The 25,071-nt window shown below is 47.8% G+C and overlaps 1 protein-coding gene and 1 pseudogene across 1 annotated transcript; both read right to left on the minus strand.

The window, feature by feature from the left end:
* Positions 1 to 3,616: 3,616 nt before the first annotated feature.
* Positions 3,617 to 4,668, minus strand: LOC121047823 (annotated as a pseudogene).
* On the minus strand, positions 4,527 to 7,493 carry LOC115319410 (protein ANTAGONIST OF LIKE HETEROCHROMATIN PROTEIN 1-like). Its single transcript, XM_040217194.1, has 5 exons — positions 7,392 to 7,493; positions 7,149 to 7,312; positions 6,936 to 7,065; positions 4,607 to 4,761; positions 4,527 to 4,548 (listed from the first exon to the last, which is right to left on the minus strand). The coding sequence occupies exons 2-5, from the start codon at positions 7,310 to 7,312 to the stop codon at positions 4,527 to 4,529; spliced, it is 471 nt and encodes a 156-aa protein (XP_040073128.1). The 5' UTR covers positions 7,392 to 7,493.
* Between the last annotated feature and the right edge of the window lie 17,578 nt (positions 7,494 to 25,071).

Consider the following 25,071-nt stretch of genomic DNA (forward strand, 5'->3'; position numbering starts at 1 on the left):
AATTTCCTGTTTGACTGTGAAGGAGACTCCAAAGGGATACACAGCTGACGACGAATTTGTGGTAATATATGACAAGTTATGAGATCGACGCAGAGTGCACCGGTTGTGAACATACTGTGGATGATGCAGGAAAGTTTTTTCGGGCAATTTTAATAATGCTTTGCTCCCTTTGCTCACTGCAGTGATTACGACGGTATAGTCTCCATAAGCCATGCTCTTCTCTTTCGCCGCTGAAGAAATAGACGCGACCGCATAATCTCGGGCAGTCTTTTTTACTTATTTTTTCATTTGCAAAAAAGCTCGTGCAAAACAAAAAAAAAAAAAAAACAAAAAAAGAAAAAAAAGGAAAGAAAACTTTTACGTTTTTACACGTCCCTACATAGGTACCGCGCTATCATCGGCTTCATTGCGCGTGACGATTCAACGCTATTTGCCATGGGAACGTTCGTGAAACTAGAAAGCCTCTGTTTGCCGCTAAAGCGGGTTTCACATGCAGCGATTTTGACCCTAGAGCGGCGCGATTTCTGCCGTCGCGGCGCTCTGGCCAGCCGCAGCGGTTGAGCGGCGCGGTTCCACCAGGTTGGAAATTTTTCGCCGCGGCAGAGCGGCAGCTTCTGGCCACTCACAGCGCGGCGGGAAATCACGTGACAGGGGGAGAAGCATTGCGGGAAAGCTGGCAGATAGGACGGCGGCAGTTTCACCTTCACGACTGACAAGGAAACAGCGCACCCTCAAAACAAGCACTCTAAAGCTTTCATGCACACGAAAGAAAGGGCCACTGTTTCACGTTCTTGAAGCAGAGGACAAGCAGAGAAAGCACGCAGCGACTGGTTTGCGGTTTCTTTTTTCCGGGTGGGTCGAGCTTCTTTGCCTCAGCAGTCGCGTCGGAACTGTTCAGGAGATTATGGAGGAGGGGGATGGCTGTGCCCTTCATCGGAATTTGTTTTCTCAATGAATTACGCGGCTCTTTTTGCTTTCCTCACCTGAGTACCGACTGTAGCGAGCGCAAGAGACGCTAATCGGAATCGGCTCGTGCGAGCGCTAGTGGGAAAAATAAAAGAAGAAGAACTGAGTGACATTTCGTGTCTTCTCGAACACAGATCGCCCAACAAGTAGGAAAATGTATCGCGCCCAGTTCAATGAACTCCTGATAAGTGAAGTGTCCAAGCGTCGGATTCTTTGGGACGCGCAGCTCAAAGCATTTAGGAACAGTGGGACGAAAGAGACACTCTGGGAAGAGGTGACTGAAGCCGTGAAAGTGATCGACAAGACCGGTATGAAACCACTGCACTACCACGGGTTTCAACGTTTTTACACTGTTTAACCATGTGAATTATTCAGCAAACGTCAAAGGCAGTGGTATCGGAACAGAGGGAGGCGATCGCCCCCCCCCTTCCTCGCGCCCCCCTAGATATTTCTAAATTTTAATGTAAGGAATACGTACTTGGACGGGGCAAAAAATAACTCTGTTTGCCCCCCCCCCCCCCCCCCCCCGCCCCCCAATATTCGAGTAATTCGGACGTATCTGGTGAGGGGTCTTGATTTTTAAAATAAATATTGCAAAGTGGCTTATAGTGATATCTGAACAATTGCACAGGGTGTTCCCAGCAGTCGCAGTAGACCAAGAACAGCAATGCCCATGGCTTGTTACCTAAGAAATGTGACATAACCAGCTTGCCTTCATACTTTCGCTCTTTGTAACTCGATGTTTCTCTGCTTTCCTATACTTGGGGCAAGATTCCAACGCTATGAAATCAAATGTGTGGGTGCGCGTGAATCTCGGAACATTGAGCACCGGCGAAATCTATGGAAGCGCGCTCTTCCAAATGGCACAGAAAGTTGACCCCAAATTTAGAAGCGTTCAATGCTGCGCTTCCCGCCCCCGCTCGTTGCCTGTCGCAGGGCTCTGGTGGCGCGTACGACATTAGAGAGTTTTAGCAGATCGTAAACGATAGCCCGGTACAGCGGAGCTTGCGCTACTACTTTGTAGCATGCTTTTAAGCGCGCCCGGACTGTACCGGCATCGTATCGGTATCGTGTTAAGCGTTTGATAAAACTCTCTACTGTTATCAAAGCCAAAAAGCTTGTGTTCGATGCGGATCACCGACTGTAGGACAGTCATTTACCCCTTTTGAGTCGACTGTATTACGAGCGCTCTCGAAGACGGCAACATGCGCAATGCGCGCTATGTTAATCTAAATGTCCAGCATCATCAGCCTTTTAATCAACATGCATCACGCTGTATACGACTTGACATTTCAGTGACAGTGGATGAGGTCCACTCCCGATGGAAGAACCTGAGGGACACTTTCCGAAAAAAAAAATGAATGACGAGAAGGGGACAAAAAAGAGTGGGGCTGCAGCTTCCTCAAAATCTAAGGTTCGGCCCTACACGGACCAAATGTAGTTCCTGAGGGACACATTAGGTTTGCGCAAGTAAGTGTTGGAAAATATCAATATTAATTGATAGGTGTGAGCACAAGTGCTTAAAGGAGCGGTGCAACGATATTCAATTGGAATGTTTTTCACTTTGCACGAGCTTACTGGCAGTAGTGGGACTCAAGTATACTCGCAACGCCACTGGCTAAAAAACTCTTTTGTTGCGGTGTAATTTCAGGGACAAAAGCGATCATTTTCATTCAATCTTTCCTTTGCGAATTTTGATGACGTACCGTGGGGATCGTAGTACACCCCAAATGACGATATTTGAATGCGGTTCATAGATTGGACCCGAGTATTGCGTGGGCCCTCGATTTGGGCTTGTGATAATTACTAGCTCGAGAAGCATTCGGGTAGTGGCCCGTGACCAATCGCTGCGACGACGACAATAGCCGAGCCATAGCAATGTCTGGAACTCAGCGCGTGTCCTATGCTTTGCCAACCCCAGCGCGTGGCTATGATCAACATTGGCGGCATATAATCTGCTCCAGATCACATGGCCGCTTGTTCTGGCTGCGAGTTGAGGGGGTGAACGCTGCTCGTTTTTTTTTAATGTTTTTCTGGAACTTCTATTACGTGGGTTGAAAGACGAACGCGTGTTTCATATATGTCAGTAACGTCGGTGTTCCGTTCTGAGTGGTATTTGCGCGAAGTAGAAAAATTGTTGCACCGCCCATTTAATAATTTACATTCTTTTTAGAAGCTTCAGCAACATGGAGGCCACCGATTTAACGGTGGCACTAATGAGTCAACCGGCAGCAGACAGTCCGACGCCTCAAGGGAGCCCAAGGGGGCCGGACGCCTCAAGCAGTCTGAATCTGATTTTTGCGTCACCGGGCTACGCCGAGACCTCTGCTGCTGGTCCTTCCCAAGCAGCCGAGCCGGGAAGCTGCTCAAGAGAAAGCGTAGCGACTAGGACACACGCAAAAAGCCAAAAACGGAAGCAGGACTTGGAAGCAGTGGAAGACGAACTCAACGTTGTGAGAGGGGCCCTGGCAGCACACAAGCCTATGGATGCTACTGTCCACTTCCTGCTCTCCCTAGATCCATACTTAAAGGCGACACCCGAGTCTATGCAGACTCACCTTAAGATGGAATTTCTACATATTCTATCTCAGTATGCTCAAGGCCGATACCCTGATGCACTTCTTGTACAGAGCGAGTAAAGACAAATGAGTCACACCTTTTGCTTGTTTATTCGTCTGGATGGTGTCTACCATGCAATGTATGCAAAAGTTTGCAAGTGCTCGCAGCACAAGGTGCGCTTCCGTTCAAGGACGTAGCCCAGCAGAGGTCCGCTGCCAAGGTACGGCCCCTTGCCTGCTCATAAAGTAGGAGCAGAAGAGGTCCCTCGCTTCACGTGCGGAACCGCTGTAATTGTGCCCCACCGGAGGCTCCAGGTCCGTCATAACTGTTTCGTCGTCTTTGAATGTCGATCGCCAGTTGCCGTTCGTGATGTTGCCATAGGCATCCTCTTTGTCAACGTAGCTAGGAGGAATGTAGACGGAGTCGTTCCGCAAGTAGTTGTGTAGTGCGCAAGTTGCCATGACGACTTAGTCTGCGTGTTCTGGTAGCAGGTTGATGGTTCTTCGGAATATCCGAAACCTTGATGCCAACACGCCAAAAGCGTTTTCGGCGCACCTCCTGCACAAGTGGAGACAGGTTCACGGAAATGATTCTTTACAATTATCCCGCAACAAAACAGACAAAAACAACAACAATTAAACTATTTGCTACCCTGCTAGAAACTACCCGCCCCCTCCCTCCAATTCACTACATGGTTATTGCGCTTTTAAGTCACCTTGCACGGCTGAGCCGATAGTTGAATATTCGTTTGTCATCGTCCTGGTGCTTTCCGGGGTATGGTCTCAAAAATTCGGGGCGTAGGCGGAACGTTTCGTCCCCCAAGAACACATATGGTGCGATTACTGTCGAGTTTGGAAGCCGCTTTGGTGGTGGCAGGCCGAGGAGGCCATTTTCGAGACATTTACCGAACCGAGAGGCACTTAGGGTACCTCCATCACTCTGTCGTCCGTAGGCACCGACGTCTACAGCAACGAACTTCAAGTCACTGTCCACAACAGCCATTAGTACGATAGAGTATGTACCCTGTAATGACAACAAATCATAAATGCAGTGAGAAATACAGCTCATAAAAAGTACTGACGCAAACTGCCCCTTATAGTTGTAGTATAAGCTACCAGAATTCGGTGGTGCCTGAATCTCGATGTGTTTGCCATCCACAGCACCGACACAGTGGGGGAAATTCCACTTGTTCTGGAAGTCCTCAGCAACTTCCTGCCATCTCTCAGTAGTTGGCACCTGTGATAACATTGTGTCATAGCAGCAGACATGTAATAGAGCCTTCTAAATGTTTCAAACGCGACTGCATGGAAGTTCTGAAATCAGTTTTATAAACTACAATTTTCGATGGTATATAATATATGTAAGCACACACAGATACCTTTACAATCTGTTTTATAACAACATAAGTAAACATTGGTTAATCCCTTCACCGTTTTAAGGTTTTCATGATCTGTATACTACATTACAATACTCAACTCCAGAACTTCATAATAAGTGCTCAACTTTGTGCAAGATGGCCTTCATTGATATAGCACCATTAATCTACGCGGGTTTCACATGAAGGGATTTCGTGGCCGAAATCGTTGCCGCTAGCGGCGTGGCGGCACGGATCGCGAGGTTTCACTTCACATGAGCGTTTCCTGCGGTTGCGATGGCCAATGTTGCTTGCAGCAAGCAGATGCTCACAGTAGGTTACAGCGGCTTCCAATAATTTTAATGCCTTAGGTTTCATTTTACCCTTTAATTTCACCTTAATAAAATTAAAAAAAACGTTTAAAATAATAAATAAACCTTGATCCCATTTGTTTATGGTTCTTATTTTCTTTCGAACTTCGTTGTCGCGGAGGATCAAACGTCGAATCATCCTCGGCAGCGTCACGGGCAGCGCCTTCCTCGGATGTAGACTTCAACTATGGTGCCTGGAGCGCGTCTTCGACTGGTGTGTTTAGCGTCCTATCCCGCCCATACATCAAAAGTGGTCCCGATGTGGCAACAAATGACGCGAGTGTCATGCTGTTGCCTGTCGCGATCCTGGCGGTTGGCCGTAGAAATGCTGGCGAAAAGCAGGAGCGAACGCGAGTGTCGCTGTCGTCACGGCGTCCCGTTAGGCGTCCCAACTTCCGGCTGCACTAGCTTCCGTGAACTGTCACAGTGGAAAGCGACCTGCAGCAGAACAGGCGTCTGCTACATACACCATAACTGTTGGGACGCCACCAGGGTCGCGACCGGCGACAGCAGAACACTTTTATGACGTCATCAGGCGGAAATCGAGGGACCACTTTTTTGGCCGCGGTAAACACACCAGTCAAAGACGCGATCCAGGCACCATACTTCAACTGATATGACCGACCCGAACCTCGCGAACCGGTAGTAGTGCTGTCGTTTCATACCGGTCTTGTCGATCACTTTCGAGGCCTCAGCCACCTCTTCCCCAAGTTTCCCTTTGATCCCATTGTTCCGAAATTCTTTGAGCTGCGCGTCCTAAGGAACCCGACGCTTGGACAGTTCACTGATAAGCAGTTCATTGAACTGGGCGCAACATGTTTCGTCTTACTTGGTGCAACGATCTGTGTTGGAAAAAAACATGTCAATGTCGCTCAGTTCTTCTTCTTCTTTTATTTTTCTCACTAGCGCACGTACAAGCCGCTACCAAGTAGCGTCTCTTGCGCTCGCTACAGTCGGTACTCGGGCGAGGAAAGCAAAAAAGAGTCGCGTAATTCATTGAGAAAACAAATTCCGAGGAAGGGGACAGCAATCCCTCTCCTCAATGATCTACTGAACAGTTCCGACGCGACTGCTGAAGCAAAGAAGCGCGACCCGCCGTAAAAGAGATATCGCAAACCAGTCGCTTGCGTACTTTCTCTGCTTGTCGTCTGCTTCACGAACGTGAAAACGCCACCGTCCTGTGCGCCAGCTTTCCCGCAATGTTTCTCCTCCTGTCACATGACTTAACGCCTCGCTGTGAGTGGCCAAGGCGAGAGCTGCCGCTCTGCCGCGGCGAAGAATTTCCAACCAGGTGGAACCGTGCCGCTCAGCCGCTGCGGCTGGCCAGAGCGCCGCGACGGCAGAAATCGCGCCGCTCTAGAGCCAAAATCGCTGCATGTGAAACCCGCTGACGAACTGTGACTGCTTGTATACCCAGGTATTGTCAGGCAAAAAGAAGCGGGGCTCGGACGGCAGTGCGCGAGCTGAGCTCTCGGATCTGCATTGAACGGTCACCGTGGACGCACCATCTTAATCAGTATGCTTATTTCCCGATTTAAAACGTATTCAATACTAGAATCCCCAGCAGTGTCAGTATTTCTCTAAAAGCACCTCACAAATTACTGGTAATAGAAGAGGTGCGCAAAATTTAATCTTAAGCAAAGCATTTTCTATCACTAATTTGACCAGCCAGCCTTTCAACATACCTTTAGACAAAGGGGTTGGAGAGCTGTCCAGAGAATCTTGCAGGTGGAGTGAATGACACCCGCCGCTGTCGAGATTCCGACTCTAAAGGCCAGAGCAATGTCCTGTATCTGCATTCCAGACGATAAGTACCTTAAAGAAAGCGGGTGGAACAGTAAATCATATGTCTGTGCATAAATCAGAGCTAATTAGAAAAGCAGGAAAGTTCCCAGTACCTGAGTATCATGGCAAGTCTAGCCCGCGATAATAGCGGCTCCCGCGTGAGGTAAGCTCTTGTGAGTGGTGTTTCGACCAGGGAATGGAGCTCTTCAAATTTTTCAGGTCTCATCTTATAGTACTTCTGGAAGTACTCTGTGTCCCCACTTATAAGCAAAGGCATCTGCAGGAATATATTACATTGTGAGAAAACTAATACCACTAGAAAATCCTTGGTATCAAAATACGAGGTCACAACTCACCGCTGTGTGGAACTCCGACTCTCTCCTGCGGTTTTGCCAGATGGGCCTTACCCACCAGCGCCTTGGGCTCGGGAGAGTAAGCAGGATCTGCTTCTTTCTTAAGAGAAGGTACTCTTCAAGTCTTCGTAGACGGACATACTCCGGATCATGAGCACATACCCCAATTTCGGAAATACCAACTATGTCCAGGAGGTTCGGGCCGGCCATATCAGTTGGAGTGTTTACATCCGAGGAAGGCGCTGCCCGTGACGCTGCTGAGGATGATCCGAGGTTACATCCTTCGCAAAAACGAAGTTTGAAAAAAGAACGATAAAAAAATAAGACCAACGTTTATTTAGTATTTTCGACGCTTTTCTTTGATTTATTAAGGTTAAATTAAAGGGGAAACTGAAAACTAAGGCATACAAATTGTTGTTAGAAGCCGCTGTAACCTACTGTGAGCATTTGCTTGCTGCAAGCAACATTGGCCATCGCAACGGCAGAAAACGCTCATGTGAAATGAAACCTCGCGATTCGTGCCGCCGCGCCGCTAGTGGCAGTGATTTGGGCGGCGGAATCGCTGCATGTGAAACCCGCTTAAAGCTTGATTCACACGGTGCGATTTTCTTCTGCGAAATCGGTGAAGCGATGAACCGCACATGCGAAATTTCGCGTTTGCTTTCACATTGATTGAGAACATATGCGATTTTCCGCACTTGCGGAGCACATGGTTGGAACCCTTGAATTCGTTTGAGGATACTATTTTCAATATTTAACAAAATTATTAAATTTTCAGATTTATTTATTAGCTTCTGGTAAAAAAGTACGCGGTATACTTATATTTAGGGCCGATTCAGACGTTTGCATCGACTGCATTCGCATCAACGAAAACGACGAAAACAACGAGTACGACGAATGCGACAAGGACACCGGGAGAGCCACAGCTCATAACTGCTTGAGCAAGCTAGTTGTTGCGTTGCTTGGCATGTCGCGCAAGGCGAACAGTTGTCCCGGTGGCTTCGTCACGTGGACGATGTTCCATATTGAAAGAGGGCAAGTAGCAGCGCGTCTTGACTTTCATAGAGCATGATGGCCGCTACTTTAGATGACGACGAGTTCAGACTGCTCTGTAAAAAGGAATACCTACTTCTGCGGAAAAAAAAAACTGCTGCTCCTAGACGGAAGCCCGCGCTTAAGATGGGTCAGGCCGTGCTGGCAAAACAGAGCCAAAGAATCGGAGTTTTACTCATTGGTAAGTCTACTTGTGCTTTTCTGCGAGCAGGTTTCTGGAATACTTTTTCTCTGAAGACCCTCTTTATGCTGCACAGGGACCTGGAGCAGTTTCGAAGATATTACCGGCTAATGCCGAACGCCTTTGAAAGACTCCACGCTCGCCTGGAAACAAAGCTTACGAAGCAATATGTCGTCAGAGAGCCCATTTCGTCGCGGGTGCGGCTTGCTATCACTTTGAGGTAAAATGGTATTCTCTTTAAACTCCACTGTTTGGAGTGAATACGAGGTGCAATTAAACTGGTTTATATGGCGAACTCATTACTAGTTTCGCGGCTTCCATACATTAATGTACACAGCAATGTTTTGTTTTTATTCAGGTACCTGTCATCGGCAACGTCAATGTAGGATCTTGCACTGCAATTCAAGGTTGGAGTGTTAACAGTGGCAGCTATCGTGCATGAGAGATGTCCGCATATATGAAAGGTGCTTCGCCCAAAACACATGAAGGTAAGCAAAGAAATCTGATTTCGTTTTTGGTAACTTGTGGAAAAGAGGACAGTTTCACATGGAGCGATTTTAGTTGCGATTTCGCAGTTGCGACGGCGCTGTTGCGGCAAACAGGCAGGTTCAGTGCGATTATGAAATAATCGGAGCTGCGTCAATTGTCAAACATCTTTCGTGACGTCACCAACGCCGCTGCGACGGTACGAAAAGACAGCCAATAAAAACGCGCCTCATCCAAAACCAACCGTATCCTTAGTGTCGCATGCATGCTGTGAAAGAGTCGCTGGCGTCTCGTAATGAAAAAAACACTGCAAAATGGAGGTGGTGTTCTGGTCGTGTGGTATTGCTGTTGAGAGCACGTGCTGTTAGTGAATTTGCACAACGCTTCTGCAACGTATATTTCACACCGTCAAGATTGTTTATCTTTGCCAGCAGTACGTAGCAGTTTTTTTTTTTTTAGCTCTAGCTGCGAATAATGCGCGCCAATACGGCGTCCACTAAATAGCGCCTTTAAAGATGTAGATCATTACGAACAAGACTCACAGTGGTGGTGTTGAGAAATTGATGAATTCAAGTTACTCCCCCCCCTGCCCCGGTGTACTCTTTCTACACACTACCAAACCACAAAATCATTGGGGGGGGGGGGGGGGGGCTGTCGGGAGGGGGTGGCCTTAGGTCTAGATGCATTGGTCAAGAAATTCTGAGGGGTGTCGCCCCCAACCTGGAGATAAATAGGGGGGTGTTGGAAGGGGCTGGCTTTAGGTTTATATACATTGCTTAAGACATTCTGGGGGGGGGGGGGGGGGGTGTCACACCCCACCTGGAGATAATTATGGGAGTCGGGTGTACAAATCACTGCAGCAAACTCAGTCCTTTGCAGCTGCTCCTAACTATTCGCAGCCGAAATATCTAGATGAATCATGTTGAAAGCTGTACTGTCAAAAATGGTTTCTCAAAACGTTTACACACCAGAGAGCCATTGATTTATGATTATAGGGACGAACTTGGGGGGAAGGGAGGGCTGCAGACCTGGGGATGTTGAGGGCCCCAATGCTATTACTGCGCCACCTTCGAAAGACGGGGTCACACATTACGCATCCTACGAATACAGTTTGCAGACAAATAGTAATTTGAGGCACCGCAGCATCCCTGCTTTGTATGTCGCATGGCAACCAATGAAAGGAGCAGCCTGGCACGCGGCTTATGAAACACGGATGCGTCAGTGAGTCGCGTTCGATCGATGTCTGCAGACTGTTTTTGTCTTTTGTATAAGCAGTCTGACACCGGCCTGACTTGGGCATAATATGATAGCTTACAAAAGTAAGTGGTGAGTGCCTGGAGCTGGGCTAGTTGGTTAAACATGCTTCTGAAAGTTTCCAGCTGAACGTAGAAAAAACGGAGCGAGGGAGAAAACAAAAAACAAACAGACACACAGCTTTTCAGATTCAGTTACAAAAGTTTTCGCAATTTTTAAGCGTCAACAAGTATTTCTCATATATGAGGATGCATTTATTACCAGTATTACTAGAGGTAAAGTAAGATTACATGAACGGCTTTTAAGTGACAACGTAAAACCATGTCTGAACTTTGTGCTGTACTTCTAGCTCCCATCAAGAATCACAGATTAAGGGAAATTGCCGAGGGCTTTGAGACAGGGCGGAATTTTCCTAATTGTGTGGGGAACGTTGACGGAAAACACGTACATATCGAAGCCCTTGCCGATTCTGGAAGCCTGTACTATAACTACATGGTGCTGTATATGGGTCTACAAATTTACTTTAACACATATCATGTTTTGCAAGAGCGCATGAAGTGACGTAACATTCGGCTTTTTAGGGTAACCTACTCTATAGTGCTGATGGCCGTCGTGGACAGCAAGTCGAGGTTTATGGCCACAGACGCTGGAGCGTATGGCCACCAAAGTGATTGCGGCGTCTTCAAGGCATCAAGGATAGGACAGTGCCTCAGTCAAGCTGCCTTGAATTGTCCACCACCAAATCGGCTGCCATCTTCCCATGTTATCGCCGCGTCCGTCTTCGTTGGAGACGAGGCATTTCAACTGAGGTCGGACTTTCTGAGGCCCTGTCCTGGTTGATACCTCAGCGATTATCTAAAAATATTAAACTATCGACTGTGTAGAGCGAGGTAACCTTTAGGATTGTTGCACTTGCATTATAATAACAAAAATCACAGTGTTGTCTTTGTCCCATTTCCAGAAGGGGCGTCGAGAACGCATTCGAAATTTTGGCTGCTAGATTCTGCATCTTCCGCAGGCCAATCGACCTCCTCCCAGATCACGCCACTGGAGTCGTCCGCGCAGCTTGTGTGCTGCACAACTACCTACAAGACGACAAGTTGCACAGGCTAAATGCCTACGCTGATTGAAGTCGACCACTTCGGCAACATCGTTGATGGCCAATGGCGCAAGGAGGTCTGTCAACAGACAAACGCGTTGCTCCACCAACCGAGGCTGAGATCGCGGCACGTCGACCAATCTGCCCGAAAATGCAACACAGTGGCCACCGCAGTGAGAGACCTGTATTGCAGGTACTTTGTAAAGGAAGCTGCAGTGTCATGGCAAAGGAACCGCGCTGAACTGAAATCCTAAGTAGTGTCAGCGGTATGGTGACAAATCACGAAGTTTTCAAGTTTTTGTGTGTGAGGATCGTCTGACCTATTTCCAGTGGAACAGGGAGCTGAGGCCACCATTACAACAATATACTGCCGCTGCGAGTTAGCTACCTTTGAACGGGCGCTCTGGTGAGAGACGGCTTCCGTGTGATGCCCACTAGGACTTTCAACAGAGAAAGTGAAACATCTGTATTGTACCAAGACCGGTGCTAGTGGAGGGGGATGAAATTAGGGACTTTCCCTTTTCATGTACGCTCCTAATGTGCTTAACTAGGAGTTGACGTAATTTATACTCTGCCGCCCGTGGAGGAGTGACACAGTCCTCTCATATCCTTGGTTGGATAAGTGGGACGAGTGTTTTCAGTGCACGTTCTGCAAGATCCTGAACTGAGGCGCAGTTCTTAAAGGGAAGCCGGAACACTTCTTTAAAAAAAATGAGATAGAGCTTGATTCTAGCGTAGTTTTATCCCGTAGATATGAATATCGTGTTCGTTTTCCTCGAAGATGTAACTAAACGCGAAAAAAACACGAAAAACACCCGACCCGTCGTGGCGTCATAAGAGGGCCTTTCTGCCGCAAAGCTCGTGTCGCTCGAGGGCCGCGCAAGCAATCTCTAGCTTGCCAGGTGTATTCCCCCGTACTGGCACAAGTGTTAACATATTTTTCTGCCCTTCTTAAAAAAAATAGCAAGAGCACGCGTGCATAGCTTTGGTGGATGCTGCTGGAAGGAAGATTCCGAAAACTCCTTTTGTGGCGACACGCTCCTGGAAGGAGGGCCTTCGGTGGTACTTTGAAAATGATTTTCTGCAACCTCCATGCACCAAATTATAAAAGAAATAATTTCGATATTCGAGATCCTGGAGGTGAAATGAAGACGATTTAAGTGTGTTTCCTCAAATACAAAACCGCTTCAGTTTCCCTTTAGCTTGGCGTGTGAGAGTTATTTGAGTAGTCTCCGAAGTATGTGCATTTAGGTGGTTCAGGTAGATCTGCCACGTGCTGGAGGTAGTGAATGTTGAGAGGGAGTATGTTTGTACACGCCGAAGAAGCGTAGCACCTGCCCTCTTTGCAGTGTGGGGTGGGCTGTAGGGGGTTATGTGGATACGACGAAACTATAACAGAAGGCACGGCGAGTTTCCTTCTCGTCGTGCCTTGCGTTGTAGCTTCCGGGTCACGTAGGGGTCGATTTCGTCTGGCCATTGACAAAGGGTACTCGGATCGTCGGCGGCGTGCGTAGATGACTGGGCGGCCTTGCAACACCGGCGCACAACGCAAATATTTGCCTTTTGGCGCCGGCGCACCCCATGACTCCAGCAACGTGTTATGTTCATCTTTAATCATATTTGATGTCTGCCAAAAAGGTGAGCCTGTGCTTGATTTGTCTTCTTTTGTAATTGCATCTTTTTTGTCTTTTGTTAGTTGCTATCTTTCAACATTTAAAGCGAGCAATAAAAAAATTATTCCTGGATCACCCCTGCCTTATATCATCTCTCTAGTTCATTTCCACCCCGGACCTGTTGCCTGCAAATTAGTCCATTTTTTTTTGTAGAAAATGGGTTGTGGTCTTTGCCTCGACAAACTGGCGGACACTTTTTTGTGGCAGGTATAGCCCAAAGTAGATCGACAGAGTACTGGCTAATTCCCCACAAGGCGAGGTGCTATTTTACTGTTTTCGTTGGACCTACGCTGCCCAATCGGGTCTTTACTTAACACAGAATGTGTTTTATCGGCCGACTTCCATGAAATGAACGACACGCTGGACGTGCAAAACACATTCTGTACTTCCTCAGCGTAGGTCAGCGTGGACAAGCTAACGTAAATGTTTACCTATTCTTTTAATTCAAAACAATATTAGCGATTGCGAACATGACAAAAACACTGAAGATAAAGGAAACGACATAAATAAAAAAACACAGGGTTTGAGATGCCAAAAAAGCTAAAACAATCATGTTGGTGAAATAGTCGCAAACTATGCACGAAACCAAATTGCCACAGGATTCCTATGACAAATGTCACGCGTGGCACGTCTGACATTTGCGTAGGGGACTCATTGAATAGTAGAAAGACCCTTTCTTGAAATCTGTTTGGGGATCTGACACGAAGGTCTGTCCAGAAACCGAGAATCGCTGATCGGCACCTTGTAATTAAAGCAATTTTACACGTGTGTCGCTCGCGTAGCACGCGTCCAGCGCGTTTACATATCATTAGTTGTTGTCACTATACGTAAACATGTGAAGCTCGATTTTTATCAAATGGCTTTAATAACAAGGTGCTGTTCAGCGTTTCTCGGTTTCTAGACAGACCCTCGCGTCATCTGCAAACAGATTTGAAGAAAGGATCTTCCTACTATGCCACGACTCCCTTACGCAAAGTGATCGAACAGAAGCGTCAATTGTTATCGCCTGCCATTTTACAAAGGAATCAATCACAACCCTCGCGTGGTACGCAAACGCCAGTTCGTTTTAATGCCGAACTGGAGCTTACATTCCCCGGCGAAAAATATTAACATGGAAGAAGCACATCCGTCGCCCCACCCCCGCAGCGAATTTTGAAGACGACGACGTAGGTGACGCATTTTCCGTATTTTTGATTCCCACGTTGCTATGACCACCGTGACGTCTTTCACGAGCCGCGTTTGATTGGCTGTCCGTACCCTTCGCAAGAGCGGCCGTTCGCAAGGAAAGTTTGGCAAAATACGGAGTTGCGAATTAGTCGAATTCGCACCGCAACTGCGTTGTGCCGCAAGAACGGCGTCGCAATTGCGAAATCGCAGGCAAATTCGCACCATGTGAATCAGGCATAACAGTCATTTTTCGAGTTCGGTTTATGACGACGAAATGACGTGAGAACAAGAATGCACGGAATTATTTGCATTGTTTTAACTCGACAACCGTACCCTTGGCGAGATAAACTCGAAAGAACATGGCCGTGATGCTCGTCGGATCGACCGCGGCTGGGGTTTGACATGCGATCGGTCACTTGATCAACGCGCACACGAATGCTTTCGTGCTGTTGGATGAGCCCATTTGGCGGCAGGACCGGGTCGAAGAGCACGGTGAGCTGGCGTCTAACGTCTCCGATATAACACTTGGCGAAATGCAACACTTAGCTTCTATTTGTGCCGGTGTTTTGAAGCTTGAACGTCGTGGTGTTGTTGTGGCTCGTAGGGCAGCCTTGCTGAGATTATGAAGACGGTAATAGACCTTCATTCAGCGTTGCCATGCATCAAGATTCAAAATGTTACCTTGACACAAAAGGAACCACGTTTCCGCGAGCACATAGGCAGCACCCAACGGTCTGAGAAAGAATTGTGCCGCCGCCACGACCGCCAGCGATCGCCCCAACGGCAAGAAAACAAACGACAAGCTCATTGAGGTTTGTGCAGTGCTGACTGCTGATCCATCGGACGACAAAGGTGAATGATGTAAAACGCAACGTAAGTTTGCCAGCGTTTTGCAGAACTAATGCGTTTCGTTGAAAATTTAATTTGCGGAATTCGTTAACGCCTTGAAAGTTTGACGGGGACTGCATCGTGAACGCAGGCTTCACACAAGTGTTTTCTACAGTGTGTGCTTTGCCTGCATACATATAAAGACAGAAACACTGCCTATATGGTGCTTAAAATAAAGAAAATTTTGCTTATCTTGATAATGTTGACTATCTATTGAGTGCTGTTGATAGTAGTGGCGTAACCAGGAACTTTTGAGGGGGTGACGTTGGAAGGGGTTGAGGTGGCTGGGATGTTCATGACTCGGGGTGCAGGGGGGGTCGAAATTTGTGTGTACATTCTAGGGCCTGCCGGATTTGAGGAGGGGGGGGGGGCGGCGAAGCCCCATAAGCCCCCCCCCCCTCGTCTCCCCCCCCTGGCTTTGCCACTGGATGATACCATAAGGGAAGCATCCTACATTCACAGGCTGCCATAAGCATGTGCATAGCCACTGAGCTCGTACCACAATGGCAAGATAGTTGCTGACATTCTTCACGTTACGTAGCGGTTCTTTCTTTAGTACATATGCTCGCTTTTCCATCACAGATCTACACTGCTTCCGCTCGTCGTTTATGCTTGATGGTGATAAGTCAACAGTGCGTATTCGCTCTGCATTACAGGCAAATTAAAAGAAAATATCCAGCTCACACTATTTTTTTAATTTCAATAAGTTACTGTCACTTTTGAAACGATAATCTGTTTAATTGGTATAATAACCTTTACATTAAACACACGTTTGTTGAATGTAAGACAATTGTATCTTTATTATGTTTCTTGGTCACAAAGAAGACGACCATCCACAAGATTGCACGGCTAAATTTCTCGTCTACAGTGGGTAAGAACGTCACCATACTCTGTCAGACTAAACTCCTGCTGTCTAAACAACTAACGATTCATTTTAGGACACACCTGTTCGTAGTTCATTGCAGGGCATCGAAAAGTGTTTCTTATGTCTGTCCGATGACTACATGCGATTCCAGAAGCCTGGTGTGAAAAGGTAAAATATCGAAATAATACAATAAAATGCCATCAGCAACCCATCCAGATTTTATTGCGTGATTGACAGTAGCTACAAACCGCAACAAATGGTCAAGTGAATACATAGGTACTAAGCGTGCACTAAGTTCGAAGCGGTATTAACCCTGAAGTTTTAACATCAACTTACCACCGAGTTGTTAATGGCAAAGTAATGTTTGCGGCAAAGTGTTGGAGTCCTTCAGAACGGTGACGGTCACCTTCAGACCGATGACGATGGTGACGAAGGTTCAGTTAGGTTCTAGGTTCAGTCAACACACCCCACGACGTCGGTGTGATTGTCGTGGTGGCGACGAAGGCCTTCTTTCGCACATGCCTCAGCTGCCTCGGTCCAGGGTTTTGTCGACCCAGCTGTCTCTTCCCAGCCGGTTGACAGAGACACTCGCGACGGCCGTCACGGCTCTGATCACCATCCACTGGGCATTATCTATGTGATTATCGGTTGCAACCCGCTCCTGTAGTTCCCCGCTGCGAAAAATTTAAGTGCGATTAAATTAGTAGCTACTGCTCGACGGTCATCATCTCTCATCGTCGCCGTCTCTCGTCGCGCAGCTGGTTACACTGCGATCAGACGGCGCTTTTCCACAAGCGGTATTGTCGTCAGAAACAATCGTCGTGCATCGCGAAGGCAACCGGGTGCTCGCGGAAAACCCGTCATTGTACGCGTTGGTCGAATCATCATTGCGCAACAAGCATCGCCGCCATTTTCTACGTTCTAGAATCCTGTTCAAAGCTTGTTCCCCTTCGTGCAATAGAAACAGAAGTTAAAAGCACGAGCGCATCACCCCGAACCAACGAGGTAGAGGGACTTAGAGCGATAAACCGGGGTTCCGGTCTGCACTCGAAAGTGACCCCCATAAGGCGGCTGCCATTGTACGCAAATTTGACTACTCGCCACATGACCAAACCAAATACGTGACGTCACAGGAAAGATGACAGCGCCCATGCAGCGGCTAGCCCCAGCTGGGCCGGAGCTTGTCGGATGCTTTGTTGGTTGTCGTTCGTCTCGGCAAGTTGATTTCAGACGCGGAAGCCGTCATATGAGGCCGGTGCAAAGCGACTTCAGAGTTCAGCGTGGTGTCTGACGTAGGTATAACGTGAAAACACGGAGGAACGGTGAGAATTTCGCTGGTGACCGACGGAGATATTGCCACGAAAGAGGAAATCGGTTCTACGTTGCTCGGACCTCGGATTGATTCGGATACCGCTAGGATAAAATTTAAGGCGACGTTTCTGTGCTCTGGTTGACCATCGGAATCTTCGAGGTCTGTGGTGAAGCGTGTGCAATATATCTGGACACACAGTTTAGCGTCGGAAATTGCGTGAGTCGTGCATGGCGGTGTGCAATCGTGGTGCCGCTTCGTTCAAATGACCGAAGGCTCACTTTGGTTGTGCGGCGCACCGGAGACCTGCCTTGAAGCTGGTAGTTCCCGTGCCGTGCTAAATGATGCTGTGCTGCTTCCCAAAGCGTTCCGGTGTAGACGTGCACTTTCACGGAGCACAGGTGTGCGGCGTACCGAAGAGCTGCCTTCAAGCTGCTAGTTCCTGTGCCGTGCTTTAGGTGATGCTGTGCTGCTTCCCAAATTGTTACGGCGTAAACGTGCACTTTCACGGAGCACAAGTGTTGCAGTTGATATTGAATCCGCTGGTCTGTCGCACGCTTCGTCGACACAAAAGTTTCATCAACACTCGTTACACGAATTGCAAGCCGTATGGACATTTCATTGCGCGTGTTACCTACCCAGTCCACCCGTTCACGCCGCTTTGCGACAACATTCTGCAGCGGCTCATTACCAGAAAAGTGGTCCCACATCCATTTCAGTTCAGTTCGCCCACGGCAGTCGCCAAACCCCGAGGGAGAGAATTTATTCGGACAGAATGCCACTAAAGCAGTGCAGCTTCTTTAGTTGTCAGGGTAGTCTCTCTTCTGTCAGTTTTGTTATATTGCCACGGGTGCTAGCTTCAGTCCTATCTTCTATCAATATTTACTATTCTGGAAAGTTCCAGGCCATGCTCGGCTGTCATCTATGTTCTGGTGGAGGTGCTGGGTACTTTACCCGTAGCCCTTCACTCTGTGCACCTTGGCGACTCCTCAGCCGAGTTGCGCGATAACGGGACAAAGGTGGCGGGCTATCCCACGTCTTAAACCCTTGGCGAGCCGTGAACCAATAACTATCCCGAGCCCGGCAGAAAGACCGCAAGGCGAGCAAGTATCACAAGGACGAACCTCGTAAATACACCACGAAGAACCTGAAATCCGAGTCGGTCGCTGCTACTAGCAGGAACCACCGGAATTCGGTCTTTTGCGAGAAAAATCCGAAGCTGACTAAGCTAACAATGACAAACCTGTAGCAGTGAACCACGTCCACTTCCACCATTGTTTGTATGCCCGTCGCACCTCACACTCCGACGCCCTTTCACGCATAATATATGAAGATGTCGAGGGCTGGATTGAACAATATGACCATGTTGCCCGCCACAGTGGGTGGACAGACAACCAGCTCCTGCAGAACCTATACTTCTCGTGGAAGAAACTGTCAGGCACTTGTTTGGGAACCACAAATCCTCCTCAACGTCATGGGAGGCTTGCAAGATCAAGCTGAAGTGCACGTTCATCAGCCAACATTGACGAGAGAGAGCCGAACTCCTGATTCTGTCCAGGACATGGCCCCAACAAGAGCGTCGCTGCTTTCGTAGAGGATGTTTTACGCCTGATCGAGCAGCCACGCCAACCCTGGTGCTACAGGAGACGAGAAGATAAGAATCCCAAGCCCCTCATGTTAGGGAGAGCACCTTTGGCAGCCTTGTTCGCAGCCCCACGATAACAGTCGAGGGGTTCGTATCACCAAGACTTCCAACATTGAATGTACACTGCAGGCCGAGCATGTCACTATCAACAACTCCCCAGCGTCTCGACACTCGAGCCATCCAGCTGCAACTTCGACGCCAGACTCCCAGGCATCCGTAACATTATCCACATTATTGTCCGAAAGGAGATCAGGAAGCTACTCTCTGCCATCAGTTGCCTAGCTTTTATTTTGATTGCTGAAATAGTTTCGGAACAAGTTAAACAGGCATTTCAACTGAAAACTTCTTCAAGAAAAGAGGCACCTGACGAACCGAGGGCGACTTATGCTACAAAGTCACGACGTCCACCACCGGCTACCAGCTAATACTCAATGCCAATTCAACGAGGCACCCCAACGTCGAAGCACTCACAACATCGGAAAAAAAAAACCAGTGTAGGTTCTTGCTGAACAAAGTACACCGAGGAAAACGAAGGTGCTGCGAATGGTCGATCGAACATCACTCTGCTACCACAGCATGAGGCCAACCATGTCTACTGGAGGTGCCGGTACCACTGAATTGGCCTGCCAGAGTTTGTGCCGAACGACCTTAGACCACGTCTCGAGGAGCGTCCGTGGAACATTGAGGATTATCTTCGGTGAACTTTGCCACTGGTGCTGACATTACCCCGAAGCTCCTGATCCCCATCACTTCTACAGGAGGTAAGCACGACAAAGCAGATGAGCGGCAATACAAGGACAGTGGATTTGGTGTTGGTTGTTGTCCAAGGACAATACCTAATAATTTGCCGACACCATTTATCTGTGTCCATGCAATGAAGCACACAATTTCCAACTTTGACGGAGAATGCCGCTGAGGGACTTGAAGAAATAGAATGGTTGTTTGTTTTCAAAAGTGGACACCAAGCATCACCCGACTTCACTTTCCGACTTCACTTTGCCACACGAGACTAACACAAGTAGCAGTGGTCGCGGGATGCAGAAAAAAATCTCCATTATGAAATGGAAATGAAATGGCTTGGATAGCAAACAAACACTGTTGCCTGTTGCCAGCCATAAAGTCAACACTACAGCAAAAGGCACAGCCACGTAAGCACTACATGCCCGAGCTTGCTGCATTGACGCAGAGAACTACCAGGAAAATTTGCAAATTAGAAGCCAGCTCTGCAGCTTCAATGCATCAAATGTTAGTGGCCGCACACGGCGTATGATTACAAGACGGCATCCGTCGGTCAAAGCTGCCACTCAACCAAACTGAACACCGACGTGCCAGGAGCGTCATCCGACAACAAGGAGCACAGGTACTACGACTGGACGCCTGACACAAGACTGTCGCAGAAAGAACTCGTTAAGGAACCATTTTCTAAGAATCAATAATTATGTAATTAAGTGGAAATAAACATATTTGATACACTTACCAGATAAACATATTTCCGCTCGCCTTTACGCCTTCAGAGTCTCTACACAAAGAATTATATTCACGGCACGTGCTGGACCTTTTGAGGACGCCCGCATCTCTGACCCCTCAATATTAATTAATGGGACATACCAGACTGGCAGACTAGTTGCATTGGGCTGCACTGGTTCCAGTTCTCCTGAACATGTGGCGCATCCGAAAACCAACTCCAGTGATGTGAAAATGTTGTTTATTAATTTATTCTCTCAAAGGGCCTCTGTAGGCATTGCAGAAAGGATACTTAAAGCTACACACGTGATAACATCGAAGAACACCGACATTAATGAGCACAAACCAGGCCCAGCTACCGAAAATAAATATTACACTAGTAAGAAATAATTATTGCTGCAACTTGTCGAGTGCAAAAACAAACACACCTCTGAGCATCTAGTTTAATAGTATGGATGCATTATTGTATAGCAGGGCACTTCCTATACGTATGAGACACTAGACCCTTTGCAGAACCCCATCAAGCAACACAACAGTCACCATTGTTTTTCGGCGTAAAGCACACGAATGGGCCCCAGTCGACGTCGAATGCTAATGCAGCATTCCAGTCCAATAGGCGCTGAGCCGAGTTCACAGTGATACGGACATAACATTCTTGTCGAAGAAAAGCCCAAAGTACGAAAGCCTGGGGTAATTAGAATAGTAGCTAGTGTAATTCGTTTCATCACAATTTGGAAAACGGCAAAGGCTACAGTCTCAGTGAGCCAATTTGCACGCTGGAGAGAGGCACATGACGACATGTCATTCAGAGTGCTCGTCTGTACAGATTTGTCACACACTTTCGCTCCGTCTCTCTGATTGGCTCGAGGGGGCTGTGGCGGTTGTCCTTTTCCAAGTTACAATGATACGAAGTATAGGCAGTCCACACTTTTCAAAAAAGTGTATATAAGAGACCGAAAGGAATGGTCAACATTTTTCAACAAGACTGCTCTTGAGGCAAGGGATGAACACAAATGTGAATAATCTTATCCAGGTAATTAGGACAAGTAAATAATTGACCGACTAATGCTATACACTCTTGATGAAAAAACGTATTGCCTCAATAAATTTTACAAAAGAAAAAAAGGTGCAATTGATTTATTCGTACACCAAAACAGTTGAAAAGCTTTGAAGCAGGTGCCTGCAACGATTTATTCATACCCACACTCAATAAAACTTCATCCTCGTAGCTGGAAATAAGTGCGCACTTTGCACTTACAAAAAAAGGAAGAAAAGCGATCGAATGTTGAATCGTCGATTAGCACAAAAGGTTAAAGACCGCAGGAGTTTCCTCGCTAAAAGTTGCTATGGTTATTCGCTGACGCAGGGCTGAAACAACTTACCCTAGGCCCTAACGCGACGTATACATTTCGCTTCGATTCTCAGACATTCCAACGTCCAAACGAAGCTAGAAAAATGCGAATATTTTATGCCTGAAGTTATATCGTAAAATTGTTGATAAGTGCAAAACGTAACGGTCGCAGGAGCTTCGTCGCTAAAAGTTGCTGTGATTATGCAGTTACCTAGGGCTGAAACACATTCCCTTAGGCCCTACATCCGACGCATACATTTCGCGTCGATTTTCAGGCATTCTAACGTTCAAACAAAGCTAAGAGAATGCGAAAAGTTTATGCTAAAAGCAATCAAAGTTCTATCGATCCTCGAACAGATCCCGAATCCGAGCACCGGTACGGCGATACGGCTGATGCTGTCTCACAGTTGATAATACCCAGATGATCCAGAGCGATCTTGCGCAAAAAGGGTATAAAGCCTCATTCCTTCATATTTTTACATTATACCTGCGTCAGCGAGCACGAAAAAGCCCGAAGTCGTCGGAAAGCCGCTGCACATCACGGCTACCGGGCACCAAACAAACTCGCATCCGCCAGCTCTGGGCGCTGCCATCTTGCCTGTGACGTCACGGCTCTTGGGAGGTCACGTGACAAGTAGTCACTTTTGCGTAAAACATGGCGGCAACCGGGGGAGGGGGGGTGCCACTTCCGAACTTCCTGTTTATCACTCTAATCCCCTCTACCTCGTTGCCCCGAACGATGCTTGCACGAACGTTGGCTTGCACTGCGCAAGCGCGCCTGCTCGACAGGGACGTTGAAAGCCCGGAGCACGTTCTTGTAGCTCCTACACCCACACTAGCTCGCACTCACAGCGAAGCAGAAAGTAGGGTGTGTCGAGTAATACCGCAGTTAATCTAGTTACGAGATTACCGCTATGTGCTACGTAGGTCGGACGTGGTCATACGTCACTTTGTGGTCACGGTCCGAACTCGAAGAGCGACAGTTACAGCAAACGGTTGCTTTCGTGTTTCGCGAACGTTCCCATGGGAACCGCGTGGAATTATCACGCGGGCTGTGGCCAATAGGAGTGCGCGGTTCGTAGGGGGGAGGAGTTTTCGAGAAACACAAACGTGACCGTTTGTGACCAGAATACCACCCCTGGTCCTAAAAAAAGCGCTCGAGTGTCATGCACCTCAGAGGATCGAACTTTCTTGTGGCTAGAAACATAAATGCAATGGATATATATATATATATATATCTTTTTTTTTTTGCCATTCCGCTGTTTTTTTTTCTTTTTTTTCTGTACGGTCATCACGAGACGGTCACGTTGTCAGAATGGGAAGGAAAAAGAAGCGCGCTGAAGATTATGCCCGCGAATTCCGCGATTTTGAGGTGTGTCCTGACGGAAGTTGTATCGTATGTTTTTAAGTGATCACAAATATCATAACTACAAAGATCATCTGATCCGGTGTCCGGCGATGTTTGCTTTATATTTACCGAAAAACAAAAACTGTTAACTTTTTTGGAAATAAATATACACCGAAAAAAAAAAACGAAAATTAAATTTTAAAATAAACACCAAAGAAAGTATGCCGAATTTTGAAAAAATAAAAACCGAAAACGCGGAACTCTAGCTATACTACACGTGGCAGTGATGTATTAGTCCGGGCAGCGCGGTACTTTTCGGCCGCGAGGAATTCACTATGTGTGGTAGTGTGGTAGGGTCTGCGGGGTTCACTTTTATTCAAAAACCTATGATGTGCGTTTTCTATGTCGTTTTTCTGTTTCCGGTTAGAGGCAGCGCGAGATCTGGGGTTTCTACTCCCCCTCACAAACACCTCCAGTGCTGGCAAGGCACGAGCGCGAGCGTGTTGCGTTGAAAAGACTCTTCTATGCGCGCATTCTCACACAAACAAAAGCATTTGGAAGATCTAGACTTACGCGCCTGTTCCCTGACCCGTAGATATCCACCTTTTTGCAAATATGTGCTGCCGCCTATCGGGACATCTGGGTTCGAGATTGAATACGTCGCGCCAGAACAGATCCGCCATCTGGTTTTTCACAAGCCTTGCGAACGCAACGCGCCCGCGAGATTTGTCCGACTCAATTGATCGGGGTATTTGGGTACCTTCGTAGCATTTCCTGAATTTCTAGTCACATATTATCAGGATGAACAAATCTGGTTTGCGTTTGAGGCGGACCACTGATTTGTCATACCCCAAATCGTGTGAACCTCTCACAGGACCGTGGTATAGGTGGTATTCACTGGACGCTCCATTTAAGGTGTTTGCCCACAGTGCATGCTCGGGATGAATTCTTATTTATGGTTACCCAAAGATGACGCTCTCGATGGTGTACAATGTGCGTGTTAGAAGCGTGGTGTGAGCCTTCCGTGAGCACGTGCTCAGCGGCAGTGAGCTCCGCTATGGCCACCACCACCCAGCTGCCACCACCTATAGACCGACACGCGGCCGCGGCTCTGTTTACCAACACGGCCGGAAGGTTGCGCATGCGCAGAAGCTATTTGGGCACAAGCAGCCAGGCCCTCCGTGTTTTTGCCATTGCGCGGTGTTGCGTGCGCTCGCTGTTGACGTTGTAGGGAGGCTTCAAGTTTTATTTGTGCGTCGTATTTCCTGCCAACGAATGCCGTATGTTATGTCCGACTATTTGAGCTCGCTACCCGAGCTTGAACGGCAGTGGTATCGAGACAAACTGTGCGTGGACGGTGTTACCTTCGACGATCCGTACGCCGTAAACAAAGCCTGCTGGAGTTCCGACCTGAAGTTGCTGTCGCCTATGTCGATGGCTCAAGTCGTCGTTTATTTAGTTTTTTTTCGCCAAGCCGATTCACGGCCGACACTGCGCAGGCGTTCAAGTCTATCGAGGCATACGATTACTTCTAGCCGGTTTCCGCGCTGCTGGCGGTATTAGCAGATGGTGGGTATGCGGAAGTGTATTTATGAATTGATTAAATATACACAGCGTCCTTCAGTAAGGTATGATATTTTTCTTACCCTCATGACCACAAGGCACGACGAATGGTAACGCTTTGTCCGTTGTGCCGCCGATCTCCTGGCACTCTGTAGCATGGCCGTAGCGAGCCACCGACCAGCGCTTGGCCGGTGCTTTGTAGGAACAATATCTGAATTGTCTCGATCAGACGACGGTTTCCCTGCACATAAGCAAGCCTCGGGACGGAGATTGGAATGGAAGCCACACTTGCCTTCAAGAAAGTGCTTGCCGCACAAGCGGTTGTCCGCGCCAGGCG

Source organism: Ixodes scapularis, unplaced genomic scaffold (assembly GCF_016920785.2).
Source record: "Ixodes scapularis isolate PalLabHiFi unplaced genomic scaffold, ASM1692078v2 PGA_scaffold3__209_contigs__length_174095766, whole genome shotgun sequence".
NCBI lineage: Eukaryota > Metazoa > Arthropoda > Arachnida > Ixodida > Ixodidae > Ixodes > Ixodes scapularis.